Source organism: Lithobates pipiens, unplaced genomic scaffold (genome assembly GCF_037356315.1).
Source record: "Lithobates pipiens isolate NorthernLeopardFrog02 unplaced genomic scaffold, aLitPip1_a1.2 Scaffold_16, whole genome shotgun sequence".
Classification (NCBI taxonomy): domain Eukaryota; kingdom Metazoa; phylum Chordata; class Amphibia; order Anura; family Ranidae; genus Lithobates; species Lithobates pipiens.
In genome coordinates, this window is record NW_027507748.1 from 406,710,381 (window position 1) to 406,737,608 (window position 27,228).

The window sequence follows — 27,228 nt, forward strand, 5'->3', positions numbered from 1 at the left end:
ACATGTGGGGTGCCAAGGTTCGCCATCACTGACCTAGGCTAAAAGAAGATTGCCAAAACCTTGAAACTGAGCTGCAGCACGGTGGCCAAGACCATACAGCGGTTTAATAAGACAGGTTTCACCCAGAACAGACCTCGCCATGGTCGACCAAAGAAGTTGCTCAGTGTCATATCCAGAGGTTGTCTTTGGGAAATGGTTGTATGAGTGCTGCCAGCATTGCTGCAGAGGTTGAAGGGGTATAGGGTCAGCATGTCAGTGCTCAGACTATACGCTGCATCAAATTGGTCTGCATGGCTGTCCTCCCAGAAGGAAACCCCTTCTAAAGATGTACAAGAAAACTCAGAAACAGTTTGCTGAAGATGAGCAGACTAAGGACATGAATTACTGGAACAGTGTCCTGTGGTCTGATGAGACCAAGATAAATGTATTTGGTTCAGATGGTGTCAAACGTGTGTGGCAGCAACCAGATGAGGAGTACAAAGACAAGTGTGTCTTGCCTACAGTCAAGCATGGTGGTGAGAGTGTCATGGTCTGGGGCTGCATGAGTGCTACCGACACTGGGGAGCTACATCTCATTGAGGGAACAATGAATGCCAACATGTACTGTGACATAGTGAAGCAGAGCATGATCCCCTCCCTTTGGAGACTGGGCTGCAGGGCAGTATTCCAACATAACAACCCCAAACACCTCCAAGACGACCACTGCCTTGCTAAAGATGCTGAGGGTAAAGGTGATGGACTGGCTAAACATGTCTCCAGACCTAAACCCTATTGAGCATCTGTGAGGTATCCTCAAACAGAAGGTGAAAAAGCAAAAGGTCTCTAACATCCACCAGCTCCGTGATGTCGTCATGGAGGAGTGGAAGAGGACTCCAGTGGGAACGTGTGAAGCTCTGGTGAACGCCATGCCCAAGAGGTTTAAGGCAGTGCTGGAAAATAATGGTGGCTACACAAAATATTGACGCTTTGGGCCCAATTTGGACATTTTCACTTCTGGGTGTACTCACTTTTTTTGCCTGTGGTTTAGACATTAACCACTTCAATACAGGGCACTTAAACACCTTCCTGCCCAGACCAATTTTGAGCTTTCAGCGCTGTCGCACTTTGAATGACAATTGCGCGGTCATGCTACACTGTACCCAAATGAAATTTTTATCATTTTTTTCCCACAAATAGAGCTTTCTTTTGGTGGTATTTGATCACCTCTACGGTTTTTATTTTTTGCGCTACAAATAAAAAAATACCGAAAGTTTTGAAAAAAAAAGTTTTTTTTTGTTTCAGTTTAAAAACTTTGTAAATAAGTACGTTTTCTCCTGCACTGATGGGGCTACACTGATGGGCACTGATAAGGTGGCACTGATGGGCACCAATGTGGCACTGATGGGCGGCACGGATGGGCGACACGGATGGGCGACACGGATGGGCGGCACGGATGGGCGGCACGGATGGGCGACACGGATGGGCGACACGGATGGGCGACACGGATGGGCGACACGGATGGGCGACACGGATGGGCGACACGGATGGGCGACACGGATGGGCGACACGGATGGGCGACACGGATGGGCGACACGGATGGGCGACACGGATGGGCGACACGGATGGGCAACACGGATGGGCAACACGGATGGGCAACACGGACGGACACTGATAGGTGGCACAAATTGGCACTGATAGCTGGCACGGATGGGCGGCACGGATGGGCATGGATAGGCGGCACGGATGGGCGGCACGGATGGGCATGGATAGGCGGCACGGATGGGCGGCACGGATGGGCATGGATAGGCGGCACGGATGGGCGGCACGGATGGGCATGGATAGGCGGCACGGATGGGCGGCACGGATGGGCATGGATAGGCGGCACGGATGGGCATGGATAGGCGGCACGGATGGGCATGGATAGGCGGCACGGATGGGCATGGATAGGCGGCACGGGTGGGCATGGATAGGCGGCACAGGTGGGCATGGATAGGCGGCACAGGTGGGCATGGATAGGCGGCACAGGTGGGCACTCATAGGCGGCATCGGTGTTATAGTAATGGATGCCAATCTGTGCCAAACAATAATGCATGCCAATCAGTGATGCCCATTGTGGGCACTGATTGGCATCCATTATGGGCACTGATTGGCACCCATTGTGCTGACTGGCATCCCTGGTGGTCTAGGGAGGATTATGGATTTTATTACCTTTTCCCTGGTGGTCTAGTGGTGTCCCTGGTGGTCCAGTGTGGGCATCCTCGGGGGGGCTGTGCTGATAATCGATCAGCACAGACCCCCCCCTGTCAGAGGAGCAGCCGATCGGCTCTCCTCTACTCGCGTCTGACAGACGCGAGTGAGGGAAAGCCGATCACCGGCTCTTCCCATTTACACTGTGATCAGCCGTGATTGGACACGGCTGATCACATGGTAAAGAGTCTCCGTCGGAGACTCTTTACCGAGATCGTAGTTGCCGGGTGTCAGACTGACACCCCGCAACAACGATCGCCGCGATACGCGCCCCCGGGGGCGCGCAGCGGCTCATAATCCTAATCGCGTCATATGACGTCCGGTTAGGATTATGAAACCACTTTGCCGCTGTCAATTCCCTATAGGGCGGGCGGCAAGTGGTTAATGGCTGTGTGTGTTATTTTGAGGGGACAGCAAATTTACACTGTTATACAAGCTGTACACTCACTACTTTACATTGTAGCAAAGTGTCATTTCTTCAGTGTTGTCACATGAAAATATATAATACATTTACAAAAATGTGAGGGCTGTACTCCCCTTTTTGAGATACAGTGTGTGTGTAAATATAAAGTGACAAATACAGGGAGTATTTTTTTTTTTGCAGGGAGTCAGACATGAAGCTAAATGAAGGCTGGAGGGGGAATATAAATCTCTTATATTAAAGTAATACTAAAAGATTTTATATATGTGTGTATGTAAATTTTACATTTAATTGTAATGGTTAAATTTACTTCTAGTCTTATCAGCAGATGCTGATCTTCCCTGCATGGAGCCCTTGCATTACTTTTCTCCTGCCCAGGACTACTTGTGCCATGATGCATTGCGCCTCCCACAGTCACAAGTGCTCAGGCACTTACTGACATGCTTTAACAGTGTACTGAGCTGTATACCGAATAATGCATTCTGTATGCAGGCCAACTAATTGGCTGATCAGCTAATTGATAATGAATATCATCAACTATTTTTATTATCAACTAATGCTCATGTAAAAACATCTGGTTAGCAGTGACTAACTATAACATGATTTCATTTAATGTTAGCTTTAATTGCTTTCCGACCACCCGCCACAGTTGTACTGCTGCAAGGTGGCGGCATACCGCGAATCGCCATCGTATGTCAGCTCGTTAAAGTGATATAGCGGGCGTGCGAAGGTCTGGTGAACTCTATGTCCACTGGTGACCCACGATTGCAATCTGCCTGACAGGAGACATGCCAGATCTTCTGTTCCCAGTGATCGGGAACAGCAATCTGTCATGTTCCTGGCAGCCCATCCCCCCCCCCCCCAGTGTTCACCCCTACCCTGGCAGTGCTATAAAATTTTCAGTGCATTTTTATAGCACTGAACAATGTAATAATGTCACTGGTCCTCAAAGTGTAATTTGGGAATAGATTTGTCTGCCGTAATGTTGCAGTCCCACTAAAAATCGCTGATTACTGCCATTACAGTAAAAACAAAGAGGAGTCCCTAAATCTATCCCATAGTTTGTAGACGCGATAACTTTTGCACAAACCAATAAATGTGTCTATTACAAATTATTTTTTTTTTTACTAAAAATATGTACAAGAATATATATCGGCCTAAACTGATGAATACATCCTTCTGGTCCTTGAGTGGTTAAGAGTGTACATACTGGAAAGAAAAAAACCCTTAATGGAGAAGTACAGCAAAAACTATTTTGGCTGTGCTGTTCCTGTGGATCACAGAAGTTCAGTTTGTTCTGCACTCCTGTTACCCATTTTCAGCAGACAGCGGGCTGAAGTCTGCTGATGTCACAGAGCCAGTCCAGGCTCGGGCAAGATAGCGACAATGGAGCGACAGAGGGCTTTCACACTGGAGCGGTGCGCTGGCAGGACGGTGAAAAAAGTCCTGCTAGCCGCATCTTTGGAGCGGTGAAGGAGCGGTGTATTCACCGCTCCTAAACCGCTCCTACCCATTGAAATCAATGGGACAGCGCGGCAATACCGCCGGCAAAGCGCCGCTGCAGCGGCGCTTTGCGGGCGGTTTTAACCCTTTTTCGGCCGCTAGCGGGGGTTAAAACCACCCCGCTAGCGCCCGCAGACCGCCGCTAAAACGACGGTAAAGCGACGCTAAAAATAGCGGTGCTTTACCGCCGACGGCCGCACCGCCCCAGTGTGAAAGGGGCCTTGCAGTAAAAAACCCTCTGTAGTTTTAAGGTTAAACCTCTCTTCTAATTTGAATGAGTTGCCACGTGTCTTGTTCAACGCCCTTCTGGGAAAAAGTTTTATCCCTATTGTGGGGTCACCAGTATGATATTTCTAAATTGAAATCATATCCTCTCTCAAGTGTCTTTTCTTCAGAGAGTAAGTTCAGTAGTCACAACCTTTCTTCATAACTAATATCCTCCAGGCCCTTTTATTAGCTTTGTTGTCCTTCTTTGTACTCGCTCCATTTCCAGTACATCCTTCCTGAGCACTGGTACCCAGAACTAGACAGCATACTCTACGCGTGGCCAGACCAGTCTTTTAGAGAGGGACAATTATTGTTTTATCTCTGGAGTTGATCCCCTTTTTTGCATGCCAATATTCTGTTTGCTTTCTTAGCAGCAGCTTGGCATTGCATGCCATCTATTGTGGACTAAACTCTCAACAGTAAAACCAGTCTGTATATGCAGTAAAGCATGCTTGTTTTACTCACTGTGAAACCTAAGGAGTTACTCCTCTGCATTGTATTAAAAGACTGTTTGATCCTGTCTTCTCTTATCCTCCCCTTCTTCCACTGTCTCAGATTTATCTCCTGATAGAACGGAGCCTTGTGGGCACTCTGCACATGCTCAGTTTCTAGTGGATTGCTAGAGGTTTTTTTTTTCTTGGAAGGGTGCATGTGATCAACACAGGGCCAATCAACACTGTCCAGACAGAGGGTTAGGGGTCCTGTATCCTGATAGGACTGTCAGTAAAGAATTAAAACTCGTACAAGCTTTAACCAGGCACCCATAGCAGTCACAAGACTGCTTTATACTGCCGATGAGAAGTTATTTAGCAGTCTATATTTACTAAAATTGCATTTCCATGTTCTTTGTAAGGTGGGAGACCAGATTTAGTGAATGCAGGCTCCTGAGTTTAGTAACGCTTTAAATGTTAGACTATAACCGAATATGTAAAAAAGGAAGTCGAGGATGCAGAAATTCAAAACAGATTGTAAGAGATGGGACAAACTCGCACATTTTTTTTAGATATATTAATAGTAAAAAGGTCAGGTCTGAGCATGTAGGTCCTTTAGAATATTTTGTAAAGTCAGTGATTGGGGACAAAGAGAAGGCCAATTTATTACTTTCTTTTAGCTCTATGTATACAAAGGAGCATGGGGAGCTCATGTTCATAATGCGGATGATATTGACACAGCCCCAAATGGTCCACTATGGCTCAAAATTGATATGTGCCACCCATGGATCCTTAAAGAATTGAGCTCTGTCATTTCAATGTAATTTATTTTCTTTTTTTTTAATTTTCAGGTACTTGTTATTGACTGGCATAGTACAGGCAGTCCCAGGTTACAAACAAGAGATTCTGTAGGTTTGTTCTTAGTGTTACTGAACCCAGGAGCCTGCATTGACTATGTCTGATCTCCCACAGTACACAGAGCATGGGAATGCAATTACTTTAGTAAATCTAAACGCTGAATAACTTTTCTCATCAGTAGTATATTGTGACAGGAGTTACTTTGGGCGGGGGAGCTTGTGGAACCCAGAAACCCTTGTTTCAGCTCCCCATGCACCTCCTGTGTCCTAAGTAACCCTGTGTCTATTAGGGGCACAGTAATGTAGACAAAAACTCATCCAAGCTCTACCGCATGTAGAATGATGAGCTGAATAACGGTGCTCGGCTTGTTGTGTCCCATAAACATTGAAATGGCAAGAAATGCCAGCAACTCGATTGCTTCTTCTTAAACCTTTATTGAGCACCAACAGCAGTGCAACATCTAAAGCACTAACATGTGTCTGCCGGAGCCTTCCTCATAGCTATAGGGGCACAGGGTGACTGAAAACCCCAGTCTGATCTGTACTATTTGGACTCGCTGTACAACAACACTGGAATGTGGTGGTGTATATGTGTGTGTAATATATATACAGTATATACTCGAGTATAGGTCGATCCGAATATAAGCCGAGGCCCCCAATTTACCACAAAAAAAATGGGAAAACTTATTGACTCGTGTATAAGCCGAGGGTGAGACATGCCTGTCCATCCCTGTGTGTCCGTCCAGCCGCCCTGTGTGTCCGTCCAGCCGCCCTGTGTGTCCGTCCAGCCGCCCTGTGTGTCCGTCCAGCCGCCCTGTGTGTCCGTCCAGCCGCCCTGTGTGTCCGTCCAGCCGCCCTGTGTGTCCGGCCTACCTGTGTCCTGAGCCTGTGTCCTTCTGCACATACGGCGGCCATGCCAGGATCGCCGCACCTCTTCTCGTCTGTGACAGACGGCGGCCATTCCACTGTTCAAAAGCCACGCCTCCGTCTGTGATAGGCGGAACACTCAATTTCCCAGCAGTCTGTGTTCCGCCTATCACGGACATCCTCTCATCCTCGTCCGTAGTATGAGGATGAGCGGATGTCCGTGATAGGCGGACCACTGACTGCTGGGAAATTGAGTGTTCTGCCTATCACAGACAGGGAGGCGCGGCTTTTGAATAGTGGAATGGCCGCCGTCTGTCTGCACGACACGCTGATCGGGTAGACAGACGGCGGTGACTCGAGTATAAGCCGAGGGGGGCACTTTCAGCCTAAAAAAAGGGGCTGAAAATCTCGGCTTATACTCGAGTATATACGGTGTGTATGTATGTATGTATGTGTATATATATATATATATATATATATATATATATATATATATATATATATATATATATATATATATATATATATATATATATATATATATATATATATATAAATTTTTTCTCTATCATGTGCTCTCTGCTGGGCCGTTTGGGGTGTGGCTGTATTTAATGATCTGTCTGCCTTAAAGTATTATGGGATATGTTTTTGCTGATAGGAGGGAGGGGGGAATTCCTCCTCCAACAGCTATCCCTGCTGATTGGCCAGTCTACTGATGAGAAGTTCGAATGTCTGTGTGCCTGTTCAATTAGCTCATGTTCAGCAGTCAAAACGAGTACTGCCTAGTTTGTGGTTGCAAGCATCTGGAATATCTGATATCTATATCTGATATTCAGACTGAAGAAAATGGTATATGATGAAAGCACTCAAGCCGGAGTTTGGGATGTTTCGTTAAATATACATCAGTCATGTGACTTCTATCAGTTCTTGGTGAAGCTTGTAGAGGGAGTTTTCATACTGCTCTGAGCGGCAGTGCTGATTGGCCCTGTGCTGATTGGCCCTGTGCTGATTGGCCCTGTGCTGATTGGCCCTGTGCTGATTGGCCCTGTGCTGATCGGATTGCACTCTCCCAAGAATAAAAAGACCTCTCTAGCAGTACACACCAAACTGAGCATTTGCAGACTGACTTCAAAGGCTCTGTCTTATCCAGACATGTTCTGGAGTCAAAGGAGAATCTGTGCATATACAGGATCAAGCAGCCTTTTTACACAATGCAGAGGATTAACCCCTTAGGTTCCATGGTGAGTATAACAAGCATGCTTTACTGCATATACACTGATTTTCCTGTTGTGGTTTCCAACCATTTAAAAGTCAGCAGCTATAAAAATGTAGCTGCTGACTTTTAATAAACATACTTGCCTGTCCCACGGTCCAGCGATGCAGACACACAAAACCTTACTCCCGTCCACGGCACTGGCATTGTAACAGTGGGCACTCCACATGTGCGAGTTGTGAATGGCCGGGCAATCTTTTGGGAGCTGTGACGTGTCCCAGAAGATTGCAGGGAGGGGGGAAGAGGTGAACTTCTTTCCGGCACCAGGGGAGGAAGTGGGAGCTGGGTGCCTGTCAAAACTGGGTACCTGTGCCGCGCCCCCCCCCCCCAAAAAAAAAGACATGCCAAATGTGGCATGTCAGGGAGTCACCAGTACTTAAAGTGTAAGTTTCATTGTTGGGTGGAACTCCGCTTTAAGTTGACTTTGTATGTAAGCTTGAACAGGTAAATTTTTTTTTTTTTTTTTTTTTTGTGTGTGTAGCTCCAGCCAAAGAAATTGTACTTTTTTTGGATAGCACAGGGAAGGGTTAACACCTAATATTTGTTTTTTGTTTTATTTGCCCCTGTTCATAATATTTCACCTCGCTTTCTGTCCCTGTGACAACTGGATTTTGAAATTTTTGGGTTGTTGTAGAAACAAGGATTGTTAACAAAGCTTCAGTGGAGACACATTTTTCCCATAATAACCCTTACACAAGAGTGAATTTCCCTTCCTGGGGTAGATTCTCACTTCCTGTTGTCTCCCTCTGTAAGTATAAGTCGTATGCAAGTCAGATGTTTGTAACTCGGGGACTTCCTTTACCACTGGATTGGCGTAAGGCCAATGCGGTGCCTAGATTTAACCACTTGCCCACCAGGCCTTTTCAGGCACTTTTTGTTTACATGTGTAAATTGGTATATTTTTTTTTTCTAGAAAATTACTTCTAACCTACAAACTATTTTTCTAACAGAGACCATTGGGAATAAAATGGTGGTCGGTGCAATTTTTTTGTTACATGGTATTTGTACAGCGGTTTTGCAAAAAAAATATATACTTTAATAAATTAAAAACAATTTACCACAATTTCTTTCTTTAATGTGAAAGGTGTTGCGCCATGTAAATTTATAACCAACATTTCACGCTTTAAAATTGCGCACGCTTGTGGAATGGCGGCAAACTACAGTACTTAAAAATCCCCATAGGTGACACTTTAAACACCTTCACAGGTTACCTGTTTAGAGTTAGAGGAAGTCTATCGCTAGAATTATTGCTCTCGCTCTAACATTTGCAGTGACACCCCACATGTGATGAGATTACCGTTTACATATGGTGTGCGACTTTTGTATTCCCTTCTGAACATGAGCATTTTTTTTTTTTTTTTTTTTTTTTTTAAATTTAAGCTTTTAGCACTTTTATTTCTATTACAAGGGATGTAAACCTCCCTTATAATGGAAATAAGGATGACCGTTCCTCTTTATGGAGATATCTGGGGTCAAAAAGACCTCAAATCTCCTTTTTTAGCTTTTTTAAAAGCAAAAGATCAAAAATTAATTTTTTTTGCTTGGAAAAAAAAAAGATTTTTGTTTACTTCACGCCTAAACTGGAAGTGACATCATGACAGTTGGAGTGTTTTTTATTTTTTAATCGCCTATAGAATAACTCTTGTTCTACCCCAGGGGCGCTGTCCTTGAATTTATATGGACCATTCCAAGGCTCCATTCACATCTCCACGTTCCGAATTGCAGATTGAATCGCCGCTATTCTACCTGAGATTTTCAATAGCGGCAAATCTCGGGATTCCTGTGCGTTCCCATTGCATGGCCCTGTTGATTTTAATAGCACCCCAAACAGAATTGCCAGCGAAATACAGGAGCTTCTTTTGGGCGATAGGCGTCCCACGATTCTATTTGCTCTTTTTAGGCTAGGTTTACACTGCTGCGATGCGGGAACGCTGCAAATCCACTGCGGGTTCCCGCATCGCATGTCTCCCGGCGGCAGTTAACACTGCCCTATGTGAACTGCTGGGAGTGTCAGTTAAAAGTTAATGACCCCTCCAAATCAGTTCACATATCGCAGTGTGATCTGCAAACTCGGACAGGAATCGGATCGCATGGTGTGAACACCCATGCGATCCGATTCTGCTGCGAACCAAAAAAAGGGTCTTGTACAAATTTGGGCCGGATGCGATGCGAATTCAGCCATACTATCTGTGTGGCAGAAATCTCATCGCACAGAAATCGCATGTGATTTGCACTGCAGTGTGAATCACATCCGATCATGGACATCGCAGCAGTGTGAAGCTAGCCTTAGTGTGATTGCCCCCCCCCCCCCCATGCGTGGCGACGTGAACGCTGCCTAAAGAGCTTTTGCATATTTTAAAAGCGCTGCATTTTATTCGTGTGTATGTATGTATATACAATGTATGTATGTGTTAGGGATGTACCGAATGGGTTTTTTGGTGCCGATACCAAAAATGAAAAATACACTAGGCCGAAACGGCACCGAAAATGACTGTTTTTAAACAATATTTTTATACAGGAGATGGTCAGAGACTGGGGACATGGTACGGGAGGTGGTCAGAGACTGGGGACATGGTACGGGAGGTGGTCAGACTGGGGACATGGTACGGGAGGTGGTCAGAGACTGGCGACATGGTACGGGAGGTGGTCAGAGACTGGGGACATGGTACGGGAGGTGGTCAGAGACTGGGGACATGGTACGGGAGGTGGTCAGAGACTGGGGACATGGTACGGGAGGTGGTCAGAGACTGGGGACATGGTACGGGAGGTGGTCAGAGACTGGGGACATGGTACGGGAGGCGGTCAGAGACTGGGGACATGGTACGGGAGGCGGTCAGAGACTGGGGACATGGTACGGGAGGCGGTCAGAGACTGGGGACATGGTACGGGAGGCGGTCAGAGACTGGGGACATGGTACGGGAGGCGGTCAGAGACTGGGGACATGGTACGGGAGGCGGTCAGAGACTGGGGACATGGTACGGGAGGCGGTCAGAGACTGGGGACATGGTACGGGAGGCGGTCAGAGACTGGGGACATGGTACGGGAGGCGGTCAGAGACTGGGGACATGGTACGGGAGGCGGTCAGAGACTGGGGACATGGTACGGGAGGCGGTCAGAGACTGGGGACATGGTACGGGAGGCGGTCGGAGACTGGGGACATGGTACGGGAGGCGGTCGGAGACTGGGGACATGGTACGGGAGGCGGTCGGAGACTGGGGACATGGTACGGGAGGCGGTCAGAGACTGGGGACATGGTACGGGAGGCGGTCAGAGACTGGGGACATGGTACGGGAGGCGGTCAGAGACTGGGGACATGGTACGGGAGGCGGTCAGAGACTGGGGACATGGTACGGGAGGCGGTCAGAGACTGGGGACATGGTACGGGAGGCGGTCAGAGACTGGGGACATGGTACGGGAGGCGGTCGGAGACTGGGGACATGGTACGGGAGGCGGTCGGAGACTGGGGACATGGTACGGGAGGCGGTCGGAGACTGGGGACATGGTTCCGGGAGGCGGTCGGAGACTGGGGACATGGTTCCGGGAGGCGGTCGGAGACTGGGGACATGGTTCCGGGAGGCGGTCGGAGACTGGGGACATGGTTCCGGGAGGCGGTCGGAGACTGGGGACATGGTTCCGGGAGGCGGTCGGAGACTGGGGACATGATTCCGGGAGGCGGTCGGAGACTGGGGACATGGTTCCGGGAGGCGGTCGGAGACTGGGGACATGGTTCCGGGAGGCGGTCGGAGACTGGGGACATGGTTCCGGGAGGCGGTCGGAGACTGGGGACATGGTTCCGGGAGGCGGTCGGAGACTGGGGACATGGGTACGGGAGGCGGTCGGAGACTGGGGACATGGGTACGGGAGGCGGTCGGAGACTGGGGACATGGGTACGGGAGGCGGTCGGAGACTGGGGACATGGGTACGGGAGGCGGTCGGAGACTGGGGACATGGGTACGGGAGGCGGTCGGAGACTGGGGACATGGGTACGGGAGGCGGTCGGAGACTGGGGACATGGGTACGGGAGGCGGTCGGAGACTGGGGACATGGGTACGGGAGGCGGTCGGAGACTGGGGACATGGGTACGGGAGGCGGTCGGAGACTGGGGACATGGGTACGGGAGGCGGTCGGAGACTGGGGACATGGGTACGGGAGGCGGTCGGAGACTGGGGACATGGGTACGGGAGGCGGTCGGAGACTGGGGACATGGGTACGGGAGGCGGTCGGAGACTGGGGACATGGGTACGGGAGGCGGTCGGAGACTGGGGACATGGGTACGGGAGGTGGTCGGAGACTGGGGACATGGGTACGGGAGGTGGTCGGAGACTGGGGACATGGGTACGGGAGGTGGTCGGAGACTGGGGACATGGGTACGGGAGGTGGTCGGAGACTGGGGACATGGGTACGGGAGGTGGTCGGAGACTGGGGACATTGGTACAGGTGTTTTTTTTTTTTTTTTTTTTTTTTTAATTGGTTGGACTAGTCTTTTTTTGATCAGACTATGTAACCGTGTCGAGTAGTTTCAGCCTTAGCTGCGGGGGAGAGGTTTGAGGGGGTGCCCAATTGCACCTAAATACAGGTGCAATGTGGTGTAGACGATGGACGGTCTTTTAATAAGATGTGCTATGCCTGTATAACAGGGGTGCTCAACTTTTTAAAGTGCCAGGGCCATTTAAGTGATTTTGTAACCAGTCAAGGGCCACAGTGTAATGAAAACAAGCACTTACTGTCCTGAGCCCCCTCTATGGCTCCTTTTCACACTGGGTGAAATCTACTTACTCAGCGGGGGATCTGTCTGCTGACTGGAGTGAGTGAAGGACAGGTCTGTGTCTGCTTCGCATATGCAGATCAGGCACAGACACAGCCCGCTCTATTTGGACCCTCCGATCCTTCCAGACGGCAGATCCCCTTCCCTTTTTGTTTTAGCGGATTGGATAGGAGTTAGTCAGTTGTAAGTGGACACATGTCCATTTTACATTTGCCATTCCATGGAGGTGAATGAAGGTTCCGATTGTGTCCACCTGAAAAACTGGACCAGTCAATTGATGTGCTGCACAGTGCACCTGTGGCTTTCCTGTGTATTACCTGTGCTTTACCATAGACTTCTACTCTATCTTGTAGGAGTGGTGCACTTTCAGAAAGCACAACAAAACCCACAGGCTATAATAGAAGTCTATGGCTCAGTGCAGCTAACCCACTGAAAAGCGGCAGGTGCAGATCTGTGTGAAAGCAACCTAAAAACCATTGACAAACTATGCCCATTAAAAAGCTCACATATCTTTGCCAAGGGCTAAAACGTATTCTCATGAACTGACCTTTTATTATCCCTTTTTGCAGGCATTGCTGATGGTTGAGTTCTTTTCTGAGTCCTACTGAAAGCACTGCACCTGGGGCAGGAGCCGGTGTACTATCACATAGTGTCCCCCATCGGATAGTGTCCGCTGTGTACTGCGCATGCGCAGTACACAGGACACACAGCTTCCGAAAATAGCCGAAGATGAACGGTGCCTGCACCATGAGTCCAGGTTCTAGCCCCACCATCCAAGTGGACATAGAGTTAGAATAAAAAGCCGGGCACAGCAAGGCAATGCCCGAAGCGTGGCAAGTGGCCCTCTAATATGTCCAGCCCTATGTCCACTTGGATGGTGGGGCTAGCACCTCGACTCACGGCGCAGGCACCGTTCATCTTCAGAGATTTTCCGAATCTCCTTCTGCTCCATACTGCGAAAGCGCTGCGCCTGCGCAGTATGGGGCGGACACTATCCTATGGCCAGTTGCTATATGGCAGAACACCGGCGCTATAGAGGAAGCATGAGCTTACGTGGCTTCTGCTTCCACAGCCGCTTGCTCCTCCAGCTTCGGCTTTATCCACAATACTAATGCTCTGGGATCTGGGCTTGCCATCCCACAACAGGTGATGGTGTGCCCAACCGGTGGCCCACATGTTGTATGTTGTCATGTTTCAGCAAAAGGTCAATTTTTTTACCTGCAGAAAACTAGCCTGGCTATGCTGTCTGCTATAGATGTAACTGGCTGCAGATATACAAAACCCTTTGGCAGGTGAACTGCTCCCATATATGTATTTAAGCTGTGTATTTAGTTGTTTGCCTGGAATTGAGCTTTCAGTGGATTGATTTGAGTTATTTAAGATCATGTTTAGAGCCCTATGAGTAGGATTGATTTTTTTCAGTAGTATTGATTTGGCATTTCTACTACATGCGCTATTTTAGAATGGTAAAATGATCTAGTTGCGTAACATGATTTCCAGTACATGCCTATCAATATTGGAAAAGCATATGAATTAAATCAAGGCTTTAGTAAAGGATACAAAGAAATGCTCATACCGATTTTGTTTTGTTCATAGTTTGCTTAAGATTGCATGTAACGTAGTATTCTAATGTTTACCTTTTAGTCTTGCTCTATTGTACAGGAATCTCTACAGCATTGAAGCGTACTCTAATTTCTATAGACACTTCAGCAGTAACCAGCTGAGATTGGAACTGTTAATGGGCAAGCTGAATGTACCAAGTTGATTGGGTACAATCAGGCTGTCGGATTCTCTTATGATTGCTAGTGGCTGCTATAGCCACTAACTATAATCCACGGTCTTCTCCATTCGAATTGAGCAAATGTGGCTGCAGGAAAGAAATTTGCACTGTGTATTGGCTGGCCTTGGCTCAAAGGGCTGACACTTCCGCTGTGGGTCTGAGTGATGCTGTGCTGATGATCAAGGGAAGCCAATATAAATATTTGGTTGGTTATGGCAGCCAAGATCAGTCTAGTAGTGGATAAAACTTTCTTGAATTCAAAATGGCATTTCAGGCCTTCAAAACTACCAGGAAATGTAAAGAGTTGCAGACTGGGGATTGTGGGGAGGTCTCATTAGTTACATATGCAGATGAGTGCACATAAGCAAACGTGTTGGCATGCGTAGCAATGCTGCATTGTGTTTTACATTTACTGCAATTTTTTTTAATTTTTTTTACTTTATACTATACACTATATTTTTTACTTTATTCAGTATATAATATATCCAGTATTACCCCTGTGCTGACATGCATTAAAGAGTGGGTTTCTAGTCCAAGGCTAAAGGTTCAAAATGTTTGGCATTATCCTTATGTGAATGGTAGACTGGACAGAACCAAGTCATTTTGCAACACTATAAACTTTTGTTTTATTTCTGCACTGGTTGCATTCTTCAGCGGTCACACACATTTTCTTTCCTTGTCTGCATTTTTTTCATGGACCATTATGCCCATAGATACAACTGAAATGTCTGTTGGAAGAGCAAGAAACTGAGGGGAAAAAATATCAGTTTTACAAGACCCTACATCAGGGGTGCCCAACCTTTTAAAGCACAAGGGCAACTTAAGCAACCAGCCACGGGCCACAATGAGTGGAGCGAGCAGATGACAGGTCCATGTCCACCCTGCATATGCAGAGCAGACACGGACATGGCTCACTCTACTCTATGGGCCCTCCGATCTGATCTGCCATGATGGAATGGGACGGATCCCCCCTCTTCTGTTTTTTTTTGGATTGGGGGTAGGTGGGTGTATACGGCCACAAGCCAGTTTACATTTGTGGCTCAAGAGGTGAACAGAGGGTCCGATTGGCATGATCGGGCTGACCCAAAGGGGCTTTCACACTGATGTGCTGTGGTTTACCTGTACTGCAAGTGCAGTGCAGTACACCTTTGGCTTTCCCGTGGGTTAGCTGCACTTTGCCTTAGACTTCTATTATATCCTGCTCACCACAGCTGTAGGTAATAACAGAAGTCTATGGCTCAGTGAGGGTAACTCGCAGGTGTTCTGCGCTGCACCTGTGGATCAGTTTGAAAGCAGCCCAGTAACCAATGCAGAACAGATGTGCCCATATATACACGGTGATTTTAGTAGTAAACTTACCTTTAATAACAGTCTTCCATTCAGGTATTGCCGGCTGTTGATGTCCCAGGCAGAGTGCATTTGGTATCACTCCGCCTGTACCAGGAGTTGGCGCTATACAGGAAACATCGGTTTATGCAGCTCTGTAGCCACTTTCTTTCTCGACCGCCGGCTTAATTGACAACATTGATGCTCTGGGATGGAGGGTCAGCAACCCACAATCTGGGATTGCCATCCTGCCATTAGAGAGGAGGAGGTCGAGGGCCACATCAGAGGGCTCTGCGGGCCACTATGTATACTTGGTTTTTATCTGCTGTATACACTTTTTTTATAATCTGGTCCTTCTATTTAAAAAAAAAAAAAAAAAAAACCTGCAGCAGCTAAAAACATGTAAACTGTTTCCAAGATCTGTAGTTCTGTTTAGCTAGTCTTGTGATCCAGGCTCCCCTAACAGACAATATAGGTTGACTATGGATGTCGTAAGTGCTGAATACTGGGCTGGAAGAAATTAAGGTTCAAGTGATTCTAAAGGTACAATGTTTTCTACCTTAAAGGGGTTGTAAAGGTAAATGTTTTTTCACCTTAATGCATTCTATGCATTAAGGTGAAAAAACATCTGACAGTGCCTGCGCTCCTAGCCCCCCCGTTTTACTTACCTCACCCCTCGAAAATCCCACGCTCGTCCCCCGACATCCTTTCTACCATTCAGCCTGGCCGCTGATTGGCTGGAGTGGATGGATGGAAAGCAACACAGCCATTGGCTCGTGCTGCTGTCAATCACATCCACTGACGCGGAGCGCCGGGGGGCGGGGCCGTGTGATACAGCGAGTGTCTATAGCTGCCGGCAGTATCATGGGAGCGCGCCCGCAGGGGCTTTTCACCATGCGCGGGAGCTCGCATGAAGGTGAGAAGCACCTGCGGGAGGAAGCCAAGACACCCGCCGAGGGACCCCAGAAGAGCAGGTTCGGGGGCCACTCTGTGCAAAACGAACTGCACAGTGGAGGTAAGTATAACATGTTTGTTATTTAAAAAAAATAATAAAATAAAAAAATCACTTTACAATCTCTTTAATGCATTCTATGCACTAACCACTTCAGCCCCGGAAGGATTTGCCCCCTTCCTGACAGGCAAGTTTTTGCGATACGGCACCGCATCCCTTTAACTGACAATTGCGTAGTCATGCGCCCAAACAAAATGAATGTCCTTTTTTCCCCAAAAGTAGAGCTTTCTTTTGGTGGTATTTGATCACCCCTGCTGTTTCTTATTTTTTTTTTTGCTATAAACAAGAGGAGACAATTTTTTTTTGGGGGGGGGGACTATATTCTTTTTGCTATAATAAATATCCCAAAAAAAATTTCTTCATTGCTTTAGGCTGATATGTATTCTTCTACATATTTTTGTTAAAAAATCGCAATAAGTGCATATTGGTTTGCAGAAAAGTTATAGCGTCTACAATATAGGGGAAAGATTCTGTGATTTTTATTTTTTTACTAGTAATGGTGGTGGTCTGGGATTTTATATTTTTAGATTTTTATATATATATATATCTCTCTGCGCTTTCTCCTTATTGGACAGTGCAGAGAGGCAGCAGGAGCCCTTGGCTCCTGATGGTGTCGATCACAGCCAATGAGGAGAAAGTGGGGGTGGGGCCAAGCCATGCTGTTTGTATCGATGAACACAGAGCTGGCTTGGTAGAGTGCACACACACATGCCCCCCCCCCCCCCCGTAGCAAACAGTTTGCTATGGGGGCACTCAGCAGGGGGGAGCAACACTGTTGGGGGACCCCAGAGGAGGGGGATTGGGGCTGTTTTGTGCACTGTAAGGTACAGAGAATGCATTAGGAACCTATCGGACCACTTTAGTTCCTCAACCTTCATTGGTTGCTTTTTCTGTGGCATAGTTTTTATCATCATGGACTATTGGCGACAAGCGGCATGTCAGACGGTAAATACAAAAGTTGGGTGACATCAGTGACCGAATTGATGAAACGTTTTTTTTTTTTTTTTTTCTGAGCTTCGGTGAAGATTCTTCTTCTGTAATGACTGAAGGTGCCTAAATCCCTAGAGGGCCAACATTTGTACAATGATTTGGTGCCATACAGTAGTACAGAGGATTTGAATCCACAAACGGGAAAGCTGTAGGAAGACCTGTGTGACTGAATTTGTGGTGTGACCAGTCATTTGCCATCATCACTTTTAATGTGGTGGGAGCGTTATGGCTATTTTGACCAAGTCAGTGTGCATTTGATATATATATATTTTTTTTTTTATACAAAAAAGTAAAAGTGAGGGAAGAGCTGCAGACAAGCACATCACTGGATCGAATGAGGGCTCAGGTAAGTAAAAGGGGAAGGGTGAGGGGGGGTATGCTGATCCTGGAGCTGCACAATTAATCATCAATTTTGATCTTGACTAAAGTATTTCACAATTCTTTCTATGCAAAGAATTCTCTGCTCTTCTGAAGCCACAGCCCTCAAAAAGGAAGAAAAAAAACTGGGCAGTCTGCCAAGAATTGAAACATGCTTTATCAGTTGAACTTAAGTATAAACATAATTTGTCAATGGAGTAGACTTTGTGTGTAAGTGAAAAGTTTAACCACGTAAACACTAAACTTTTTTCTGACATTGGTTGTTGGTTTTGAGTTAAAATAATAATTTTTTTTTTTTGCTAAAAAATTACTTGGAACCCCCAAACATATATTTTTTTTTTTAGTAGACACCCTAGAGAATAAAATGGTGGTTGTATGGTGGTTGTATTTTATGTCACACTGTATTTGCGCAGCGGTCTTTCAAATATAATAAAAAAAAAAAATAAAAAAAAATACTATAATGAATTAAAACAAAAACTAACCAGTAAAGTTAGCCCATTTTTTTTTTTTTTTTTTGGTATAATGTGAAAGATTTTACATCGTGAGAATCGTGATCTTTTTATTCTAAGCAAAAATATTGTGATTCTCATTTTGGCCAGACTGGTACAGCTCTAGATCCTAAACATTTATTTACCTTGATGCAAGGAATTGGGTAAAACAATGTTTAGGTTTTATAACCACGTTAACTTGTCAGTGGTCATAAAGTTCTAGCTGATCGGTATGTGTGTGTATATACGTATTTATATTTCTTTACTTTCAGCATATTTACAACACAGGAAAAATGTGCATGTATTGCAGAATTGTACAAAAGAGGTTTTTTCTTTTTTTTGCCTTTAAAAAAATGATACATTTTATTGTGGTTTAACAAATGTTTTCATTGTTCTTGTGGGTCTATGCCGTAGGTTCCCATCTCTGGGATGTTTTTGTAGATAACTTAACTTTACAATTAAAATTGTTTTAACTAACCATTTTTTTTTTGTTTTTTTCTCCAGCTTCCAATTAAAGCCGGGCAGCAGAATACACACACCAAAGTCAGTATGGAGCACAACAAAGAGTGTCTCATAAACATTTCAAAGTACAAATTCTCCCTGGTCATAAGTGGACTTACACACATTTTAAAAAATGTAAACAACATGGTAAGCTTCTAGAGCATGGTTCCAAAAAATATTGCATTAGTTATTGATGTGCAGTTAAGGCGATTTGCTTCATAAGTTCCAGTTTTCCATATAGATTTTGCCTGCTGTCACCTGCTGGAAAAAAAGATTACCCCCATAATATTTTATTTGATTAGCCAATCTGGCAGTCTTGCGATCCATACCAAACAACTAGAATCTTGACCTTAAGTTCAGTATCAGAGCAGCTTGACTAAGAACACACCCTATCCTGTTTGTTGGACAAGATGTAGCAGCACAGTTATGTTTCATCCTGTCTGTTTGCTTGCTATCACATGTGCACTGCAGCAGAGCTTGATTAGCTTAGATTGCTAGTCCCCCCTTCCTTAACCACTTTCAGACCGGACCAATTTGCTGGTCAAAGACCAGACCACTTTTTGCGATTCGGCACTGCGTCGCTTTAACTGACAATTGCGCGGTCGTGCGACGTGGCTCCCAAACAAAATTGACGTCCTTTTTTTCCCACAAATAGAGCTTTCTTTTGGTGGTATTTGATCACCCCTGCAGTTTTTATTTTTTGCGCTATAAACAAAAATAGAGCCACAATTTTGAAAAAAAACGCATTATTTTTTACTTTTTGTTATAATAAATATCCCCCAAAAATATATAAAAAAACATTTTTTTCCCTCAATTTAGGCCGATACGTATTCTTCTACATATTTTTGGTAAAAAAAATCGCAATAAGCGATTGATTGGTTTGCGCAAAAGTTATAGGGTTTACAAAATAGGGATAGTTTTATAGCCTTTTTATTAATAATTTTTGTATTATTTTTTTTTTTTACTAGTAATGGCGGCGATCTGCGATTTTTATTGTGACTGCGACATTTTCGGGGACCCATCGGACATTTTTGACACATTTTTGGGACCATTGTCATTTATACAGTAATCACTGCTATATAAATGCAGTGATTCCTGTGTAAATGACACTGGCAGTGAAAGGGTTAACCAGTGGGTGGCAGTGTAGGGGTTAAGTGTTCCTAGGGGTGTGTTACTAACTGTGGGGGGGTTGGGCTTTCATTTAGTGTACACTGATCTCTGCTCCAATCACATGGAGCAGAGATCAGCGTCACTAGTTGCTAGGCAGAATGGAAAAATGTTGTTTATACAGCATTTCCTCCATTCGGCCGCTCCGTGAGACGATCGCGGGGATGCCCGCGGCGATCGAGTCCGCGGGTCCCGCGACCGGACTCACGGGGGTCCCGACCAGCGCGGGAGCGCGCCGGCGGCGGCACGCTCCCGATGGCACGGCGACATCGAATATTGGACGTACATGTACGCCAATATGCCTGCCCGTGCCATTCTGTCGACGTACATCGTCGTGCGCTGGTCGGGAAGTGGTTAAAGTGGAACTTTACCTAATGTGTGAGCTGGAAAGATATTTATTTGGGCGTTCATAGCCACATGGTACACCCTAAATAAAGGTATAACATGTATAACCTATCTAGCTCTGAAAAGAAGAAATCGGCATACATTCCTTTTCTGAAGCCGATCCGACTTGATCCCACACCAAGCTGTCAGTTGCCGCTTCGCTGTGGAGGCGAGTGCAGAGGACACAGTTGACAGCGAAAGCCCCATAGTAAGTCTACGGGTGACGTCACGTCACATTCATTTCACAGCCTTTGTCGGCTGTGTCCTCTGCTAGAGCTTCCGCTGCATTAGAGCAGAGCGTCTTAAAAAAATAAAGTATGTATACTGATTTCCTCTTGAAAGGGCTAGGTTAGTGTTAGATCATGGATGTCTGTGGATGTAGCAATTTAGTGTTGGGGTGGACTTATCCTTTAATAAAGAAGAGACATACTATATCACTTTTGCCTTAATTATCCGTCCTGCTTTTTTTCAATGTAAACTAGCTGTGCATACATACTTCAGGTTACAGTTTAAGCATCTGCCGAGATGAACTCTGACTCATGCGCAAGAGTAACGTTATCCTGGTCCAGCTGATCGAAGGTGGTAGTATATTTATACTAGTTACTCCTTTGGTCACGTGCATAGGTTTTTTTTTTTTTTTTTTCTCTACTAAGACATATATATATTTTTTTAAATCAAAGTGGTAACCTGGTCAAAATTTAAATGGATATGAACCAGTAATTTCCTTCAAGCTGTACTTTGTTGTGGGAATCGTTAACCTTTGTGGTTGCGGACATGTTCCAAGCTGAGGAGGACATCCCAGCCCCTTGTGTTTATAGAAAAATCTGATTGCTGATTTCCTGGGCAGTGAACACTGTTTTCAGCCTTGTCTAGTCATGTCCATAGCCTCAATGGTGCTCTTGTAGAATGAATTTAGGTATACATTATATTGCCTTGTCTTTTTGCACTTTAAAAGCTACATAAAATGTACAGTATACTTCTATTGACAGTTCCACAGGCTTTATGCATTCTGAACTATATTGTTTTAAATTTCTAGAGGATATTTGGAGAAGCTGCTGAAAAAAATTTGTATTTGTCTCAACTGATTATATTGGATACACTGGAAAAATGTCTTGCAGGGGTGAGTATTTATTTTTTCTATTTTTTTTAATTGTTTAACTTCTTAATTGGTTGGTTTTGTGATTCGGAAAAACCACACTTTAGATATAAATAGTTGTTGTATTGTACATGTACTGGTTTGATCACTACCATATTCTTAGCATTGTTCATTGGGAACGCAGTATGGTTACACAGGTAATGACTAAATTTCTTCATTACCCTAGTGCTCCATGGTTTTGTGTATAGAACACTTTAGGTTATTAAATAATACTAATCAGATGCAGTTTAAAAGATGAAGTGGAGGTGGGAATTTGCATTCTGCAATTGATTAGTGATCATTGCTGGACCTTGCTGCAGAAGTGCTTTTGATCTGTAGCATTTTTCCTCATTTCTCCTAGGTACTTTTCTGCATCTTGCTAGTTAAAGCAGAGGGTCACACAAAAATTGAACCACTGCTTTTCGAACCACGTTCCCCGGTGTCACATTTGATAACTTTTAGGGGGGTGCAGATACTTGTCTAAGACAGGTATTTGCAGCCACTTCCGGTCATAGGCTCCCACGGAAGTCTATGCCTCTTTCTGTACCACCATACTGTCTGCTGGGACACATACGGGTCCCAGAGACGGTGCAGACCACTCTCATTGCGCTATGCGACTCATGCATGCGCAGTATGGAACCGGGAAGTGAAGCCCCAATGCTTCACTTCCTGATTCCCTCACCAAGTTTTTCTGCTGAGTTTTTCCTTCAGATTTACCAAAACCATATAATATGAGGTCAAACCCTAAAAGTTTTAAATTTGTATGCAATCAGGCAGGCCCTTGTACTACATGGTTTTGGTAAACCTGAAGGAAAAACTCAGCAGAAAAACTGATAGTGTGTATGGGGCTTTAGTGTTCCTTTATTGAAAGTCAGCAGCTGGAGTATTTGTAGCTGCTGGCTTTTAATAATTTTTAGGTGGACTCCCTCTTTAACTACTGGATACGTTTTGGAAAGGACTGCCTTGTGTCAAATAAAATGAACTGGTAATTGCCCATTACTACCTTCATTCTTGATTTAAAGGCTTCACCTTTTGGAAAAAGATACTTTTTTTTTTTTTTTTCAGTAAAAGAAAAGTGCATTTTTTCCCCCAAAGAAGCCTGCAAAGCATTGCTCCCCATGATCAGTGAATCATGGGAGCAGTGTCAGGCTCTTGCAGACAAGTTCTACAGCTTTCTGCCTGTACCTCTGTCAGTTTGAAAGCTGCAGGGCTTGTGAATAAATTATGACAGTGACCATCAGTGCCCATTCAGTTCATTGAGAACTACAAGACAATACCTTGTTCCAAGTTTTCATAGAACAAATGTTTCTTTTTTTTTTGATTTTTGTTTGATTGTTAAGTCCCTTTCTTGGAGTACATCATGAGATAAGCATCTTCATGTCAATTAATATAGGATTAAGCTTTTACCTTTGTAGTTGATAGAACACTGGCAAAAAAAAACAAGACAGGAAGTCTTGGGGGTACTTATTTCAGAGTATAAAATGAGCACACAGTGTGACCAGGCATTAGGAAAAGCGAATAGAATTCTAGGATGCATCACTAGAGGGATCACCAGCAGGAGGAAGGAGGTTCTGATTCCCTGTTATCAGCGTCGTCAAACTGGTGGCCCTCCAGCTGTTGCAGAACTACAAGTTCCATGACACATGTGCCCTATATAGATCTTTAGCTAGACCTCATTTATAAAGAATACGGTGTCCAGTTCTTGCTTACAACAAGATATTAAGATAGAACTAGTCCAGAGACGGGTAACAAAAATGGTTAAAGGTCTGGGGGATAAAACCTAAAAATAAAAGATAAAACCGAGAGTGACTTCAGTAACTTAATATATACAGTTTGGAGGAAAGAAGGGAAAGGGGAGACATTACTGAAACCTTTTTAAATACATCAAGGTGGGGAATGAGGTTCAAGAAGGCAGTTTTTTCAATATAAATTAATGTGGGTGGTTATGGTGCTCTACTCGAACCTCAAATGACCAATAGTTTCAATGTATATTACAGTAGAAAAATTTGTAATAAAATAGATGAAGAGTGCTACACCTAAGAACGGTTGTTTGCGGTGCCGGGCTACAAAAGTGAAAAACATTTGATATGAAAATGTGCCACTAAATATAAAAATAAAATGCTATGTGCCAATATTAGTGAATTCCCATAAGGTGCATATTTTGCATGAGAAAAAAAACAAAGTTCCACAGAGTATAAAACCCAACAAGTACCTATTTAGCATGTAAACTTATACACCTATTAATGATGATGATAATTAATATACCTTCAGTGATAAAAATTTATATGCATTCCGTGATAAAAAATAAGTTGATATCCACTATAAAGCTGAAAGTGACAAATGCCTAATAATGTCCCATAGAGATACACAAATTAAACAGTAATTATTATGTCTGTTGGTTAATGTCCGTAAACGGCAGTAATGAAGTGTGAAAATATCCAAAAAGATAGTGACTGGTGCAAGTGATTCTTAGGAGATGAGAAGCCCGGTGCGATTTTCATGCAAGAGATGAATTTTGCTCTCGCCAACTCCCCAGCCCCTGCAGGGGTGAAAGCGCCTCCAGTGTGTTGGCCCCTGTGTCGCTATATAACGCTGGTCCAGGTGCTTTGCATCTTGTCTCAGGAATGCATTGTTTTAGTTGGTAATTGAGGAAAAGAAAATGCCCATAGTGTGATAATGTTAACACAATCCACTATTAATATAATAGGAAATCTATTCACAAAATGAAAAGTTAAAAAATCGCCGTATGCAAATACGTTCATGTGCTGCCGCTTGAAGAGTCTGTGTACGTCCTATGGCCACGCCCTAAGCGTTGACGAAACGCGTAGGGCGTGGCCATAACATTATTAGTACTATTTTTACTGAAAGGGTAGTTGCTTGTAATAAACTTCCAGCAGAGGTATGTTGAGCCCTCCCCCCCCCCCCCAATTAAACAATTCTTCAGTTTTCGTTGCAAGCCCTGAACCAAAGAAATAGGGGCAAGGTTTCTGTTTCCCATTATGTACTCCATAAAAAGGATTTTACAGTTAAACCAAAATCCCATTTTCTTTATCATACATCCCGGGGCACAGAGTATCTTAATTTTTGTTAGGATAATGATGTCCCCAAGGACTGAATATAAAGTGCTGGCAGTTTAGTAAATCGGCCAAACTAGACCAAAACAAGTTGGAACCTTGTGAAGCAGCCTTGCATAACATTCTGACCCAAGGTGGCCTCCTCAGTTATTCTACCATCCACTTGGTAAACTTAAAATAGTAACAGAGGATTAAATAGCAGCTTTACTTGAGCTACCAAAGCCTGATATCTGATAGCCCAGGAAGTACCCACACTCCTGGTAAAATGAGCCATCACTAAAAACAATGGAATTTTGTCCATTGGACCATAAGCCTGAGAAAAAAAGCTGACAGTTCTAACTAGAAATTATGGACTTGGAAGCTGTGCAACTCTTCCTTGGGCTTTCAGGAAGCACTGTACTGTAAGGGAATCTGACAAGTTGCAGCAGTCTACTTCAAGTAACACCCCATAGCAGGAACCACATCCAAAGTGTGAAGAGCTTTGTCTCCTGGCATCTGCATGCGCCGTAGACAGTGGTGCCCGTTTTCGGGCAAATATCTCCTAAACCATACAGGTTTAGGAGATATTGCTTGGACCTACAGGTAAGCCTTAATCTAGGCTTACCTGTAGGTCAAAGTGGTTTGTAAGGGTTTACAACCACTTTAAGTCCCCAGTAAGCAAGTAGTTTAAGTCACCTTTCAAGCCTTCAGTAGGGTCGGAAATGAAAAAAAAAAAAACAAAAACAAAAAAAACCTGAAGCCTTGCCTAGAATGGAGAGGGTATGCCTAGGAGGGGGCTTGCAATGTTCTTTGAGTTTTTTTTTTCTGGCCAGTGTCAAGTCACCTGAAGGTGGCAGCATAACCCTGTCTCAGTGGATATGAAGATGTTCTGTGTCCTGTGAAAACGTATTAATTCAACTTTTTGGTGTGTTTGTTCTTAATTGCATTATGTTTTTAACATTGAAAAAAAAAAATTATTTATAATTGCCTGGTCTCTAAAAAGTGTCACTTGGTGTCAAATTTGTCTGTTGCAATACCGCTAAAAAAACGTTGATCACCGCCATTACACGTGAATTTTGTTTTTTAAAAATATTCAATAAATCTATCTCATAGTTTTTAGACGCTAACTTTTTGCTCAAACCACTCAATGTCTAATCAATGTATGCTTATTGGGATTTTTTTTTTTTAAACAAAAATATGTAGCGCAGGGCTTGACAAATTTTCTTAGAATCTAGAAGCCAGCTGAAAAAGTTAGGAGCCAGTTATTTAAATCCTCTGCCCAGCGCCCAGAACTGCATGTCTGGGGCATCGGGCAATAAGAATTGCTCATGCCTGATGCCAAGAGCAAAAAGGACAATATTTAAAAAATAAAATAAAATAAAATCAACTTTTGTTTTGTTATAAGATTTTGCAAATAAGTTTTTTTTTTATTTTTATTTTTTTCTCCACTGATGTGCTCTGATAGGCTACACTAATGGGCACTGATGGGGCAGCATTGAGGTTGGAACTGATAAGCACCAATAGGCAGCACTGAGGTGCCACTTATGGGAACTAACAGGTGGCACTGATGGGCAGCACTCACAGGTGGCACTGGCAGGTGACACTGCTTGGCACTGGCAGGTGGCATTGGCAAGTTGCACTAATTGGCATTGGCAGGTGACACTAATTGGCACTGCTTGGCACTGGCAGGTGGCACTAACTGGCAGGTGGCACTATGTGGCATTGGCAGGTGGCACTGGCAGGTGGCAATGGTTGGCAGGTGGCACTGGATTGCACTGGCAGGTTGCACTAACTGGCAGGTAGCACTTGGCAGGTGGCATTGGATTGCACTGCCAGGTGGCACTGCTTGGCACTAACTGGTAGGTGGCACTGGCAGGTGGCAATGGGTGGCACTGGCAGTTGGCACTGATTGGCATGTGGCACTGGATTGCACAAGTTGGCACTGGCAGGTGGCACTGGCAGATGGCACTGGTTGGCATTGGCAGGTGGCACTCACAGGTGGCACTGGATGGCACTGGCATGTGGCAATGGTTGGCAGGTGGCACAGGTTGGCACTGATTGGCAAGTTGCAATGGCAGGTGGCATTGGCAAGTTGCACTAATTGGCAGGTGTTGCTGGATTTCACAGGCAGGTGGCAATGGTTGGCACTGGCAGGTGGCAATGGTTGGCAGGTGGCACTGACTGGCACTGGCAGGTGGCACTAACTGGAATTGGCAGTGGCACTGCTTGGCACTGGCAGGTGGCACTGCTTGGCACTGGCAGGTGGCACTGGCAGGTGGCATTAACTAGAATTGGCAGGTGGCAATGATTGGCACTGGCAGTTGGCACTGATTGGCAGGTGGCACTGGATTGCACTGGCAGGTGGCACTGGTTGGCAGGTGGCACTGGATTGCACTGGTTGGCA

At 45.0% G+C, this 27,228-nt stretch overlaps 1 protein-coding gene across 5 annotated transcripts in view; it reads left to right on the forward strand.

Annotated features, from left to right (window-relative positions):
- NF1 (neurofibromin 1) overlaps positions 1–27,228 on the forward strand; it is a 436,753-nt gene that overhangs the window by 22,168 nt on the left and 387,357 nt on the right. For all 5 annotated transcript variants that reach the window (XM_077482413.1, XM_077482415.1, XM_077482416.1 and 2 more), the window contains exons 2-3: positions 19,089–19,232; positions 21,673–21,756. In XM_077482413.1, the coding sequence (XP_077338539.1) occupies positions 19,089–19,232; positions 21,673–21,756 (228 nt within the window). The remainder of the gene's footprint in view (positions 1–19,088; positions 19,233–21,672; positions 21,757–27,228) is intronic.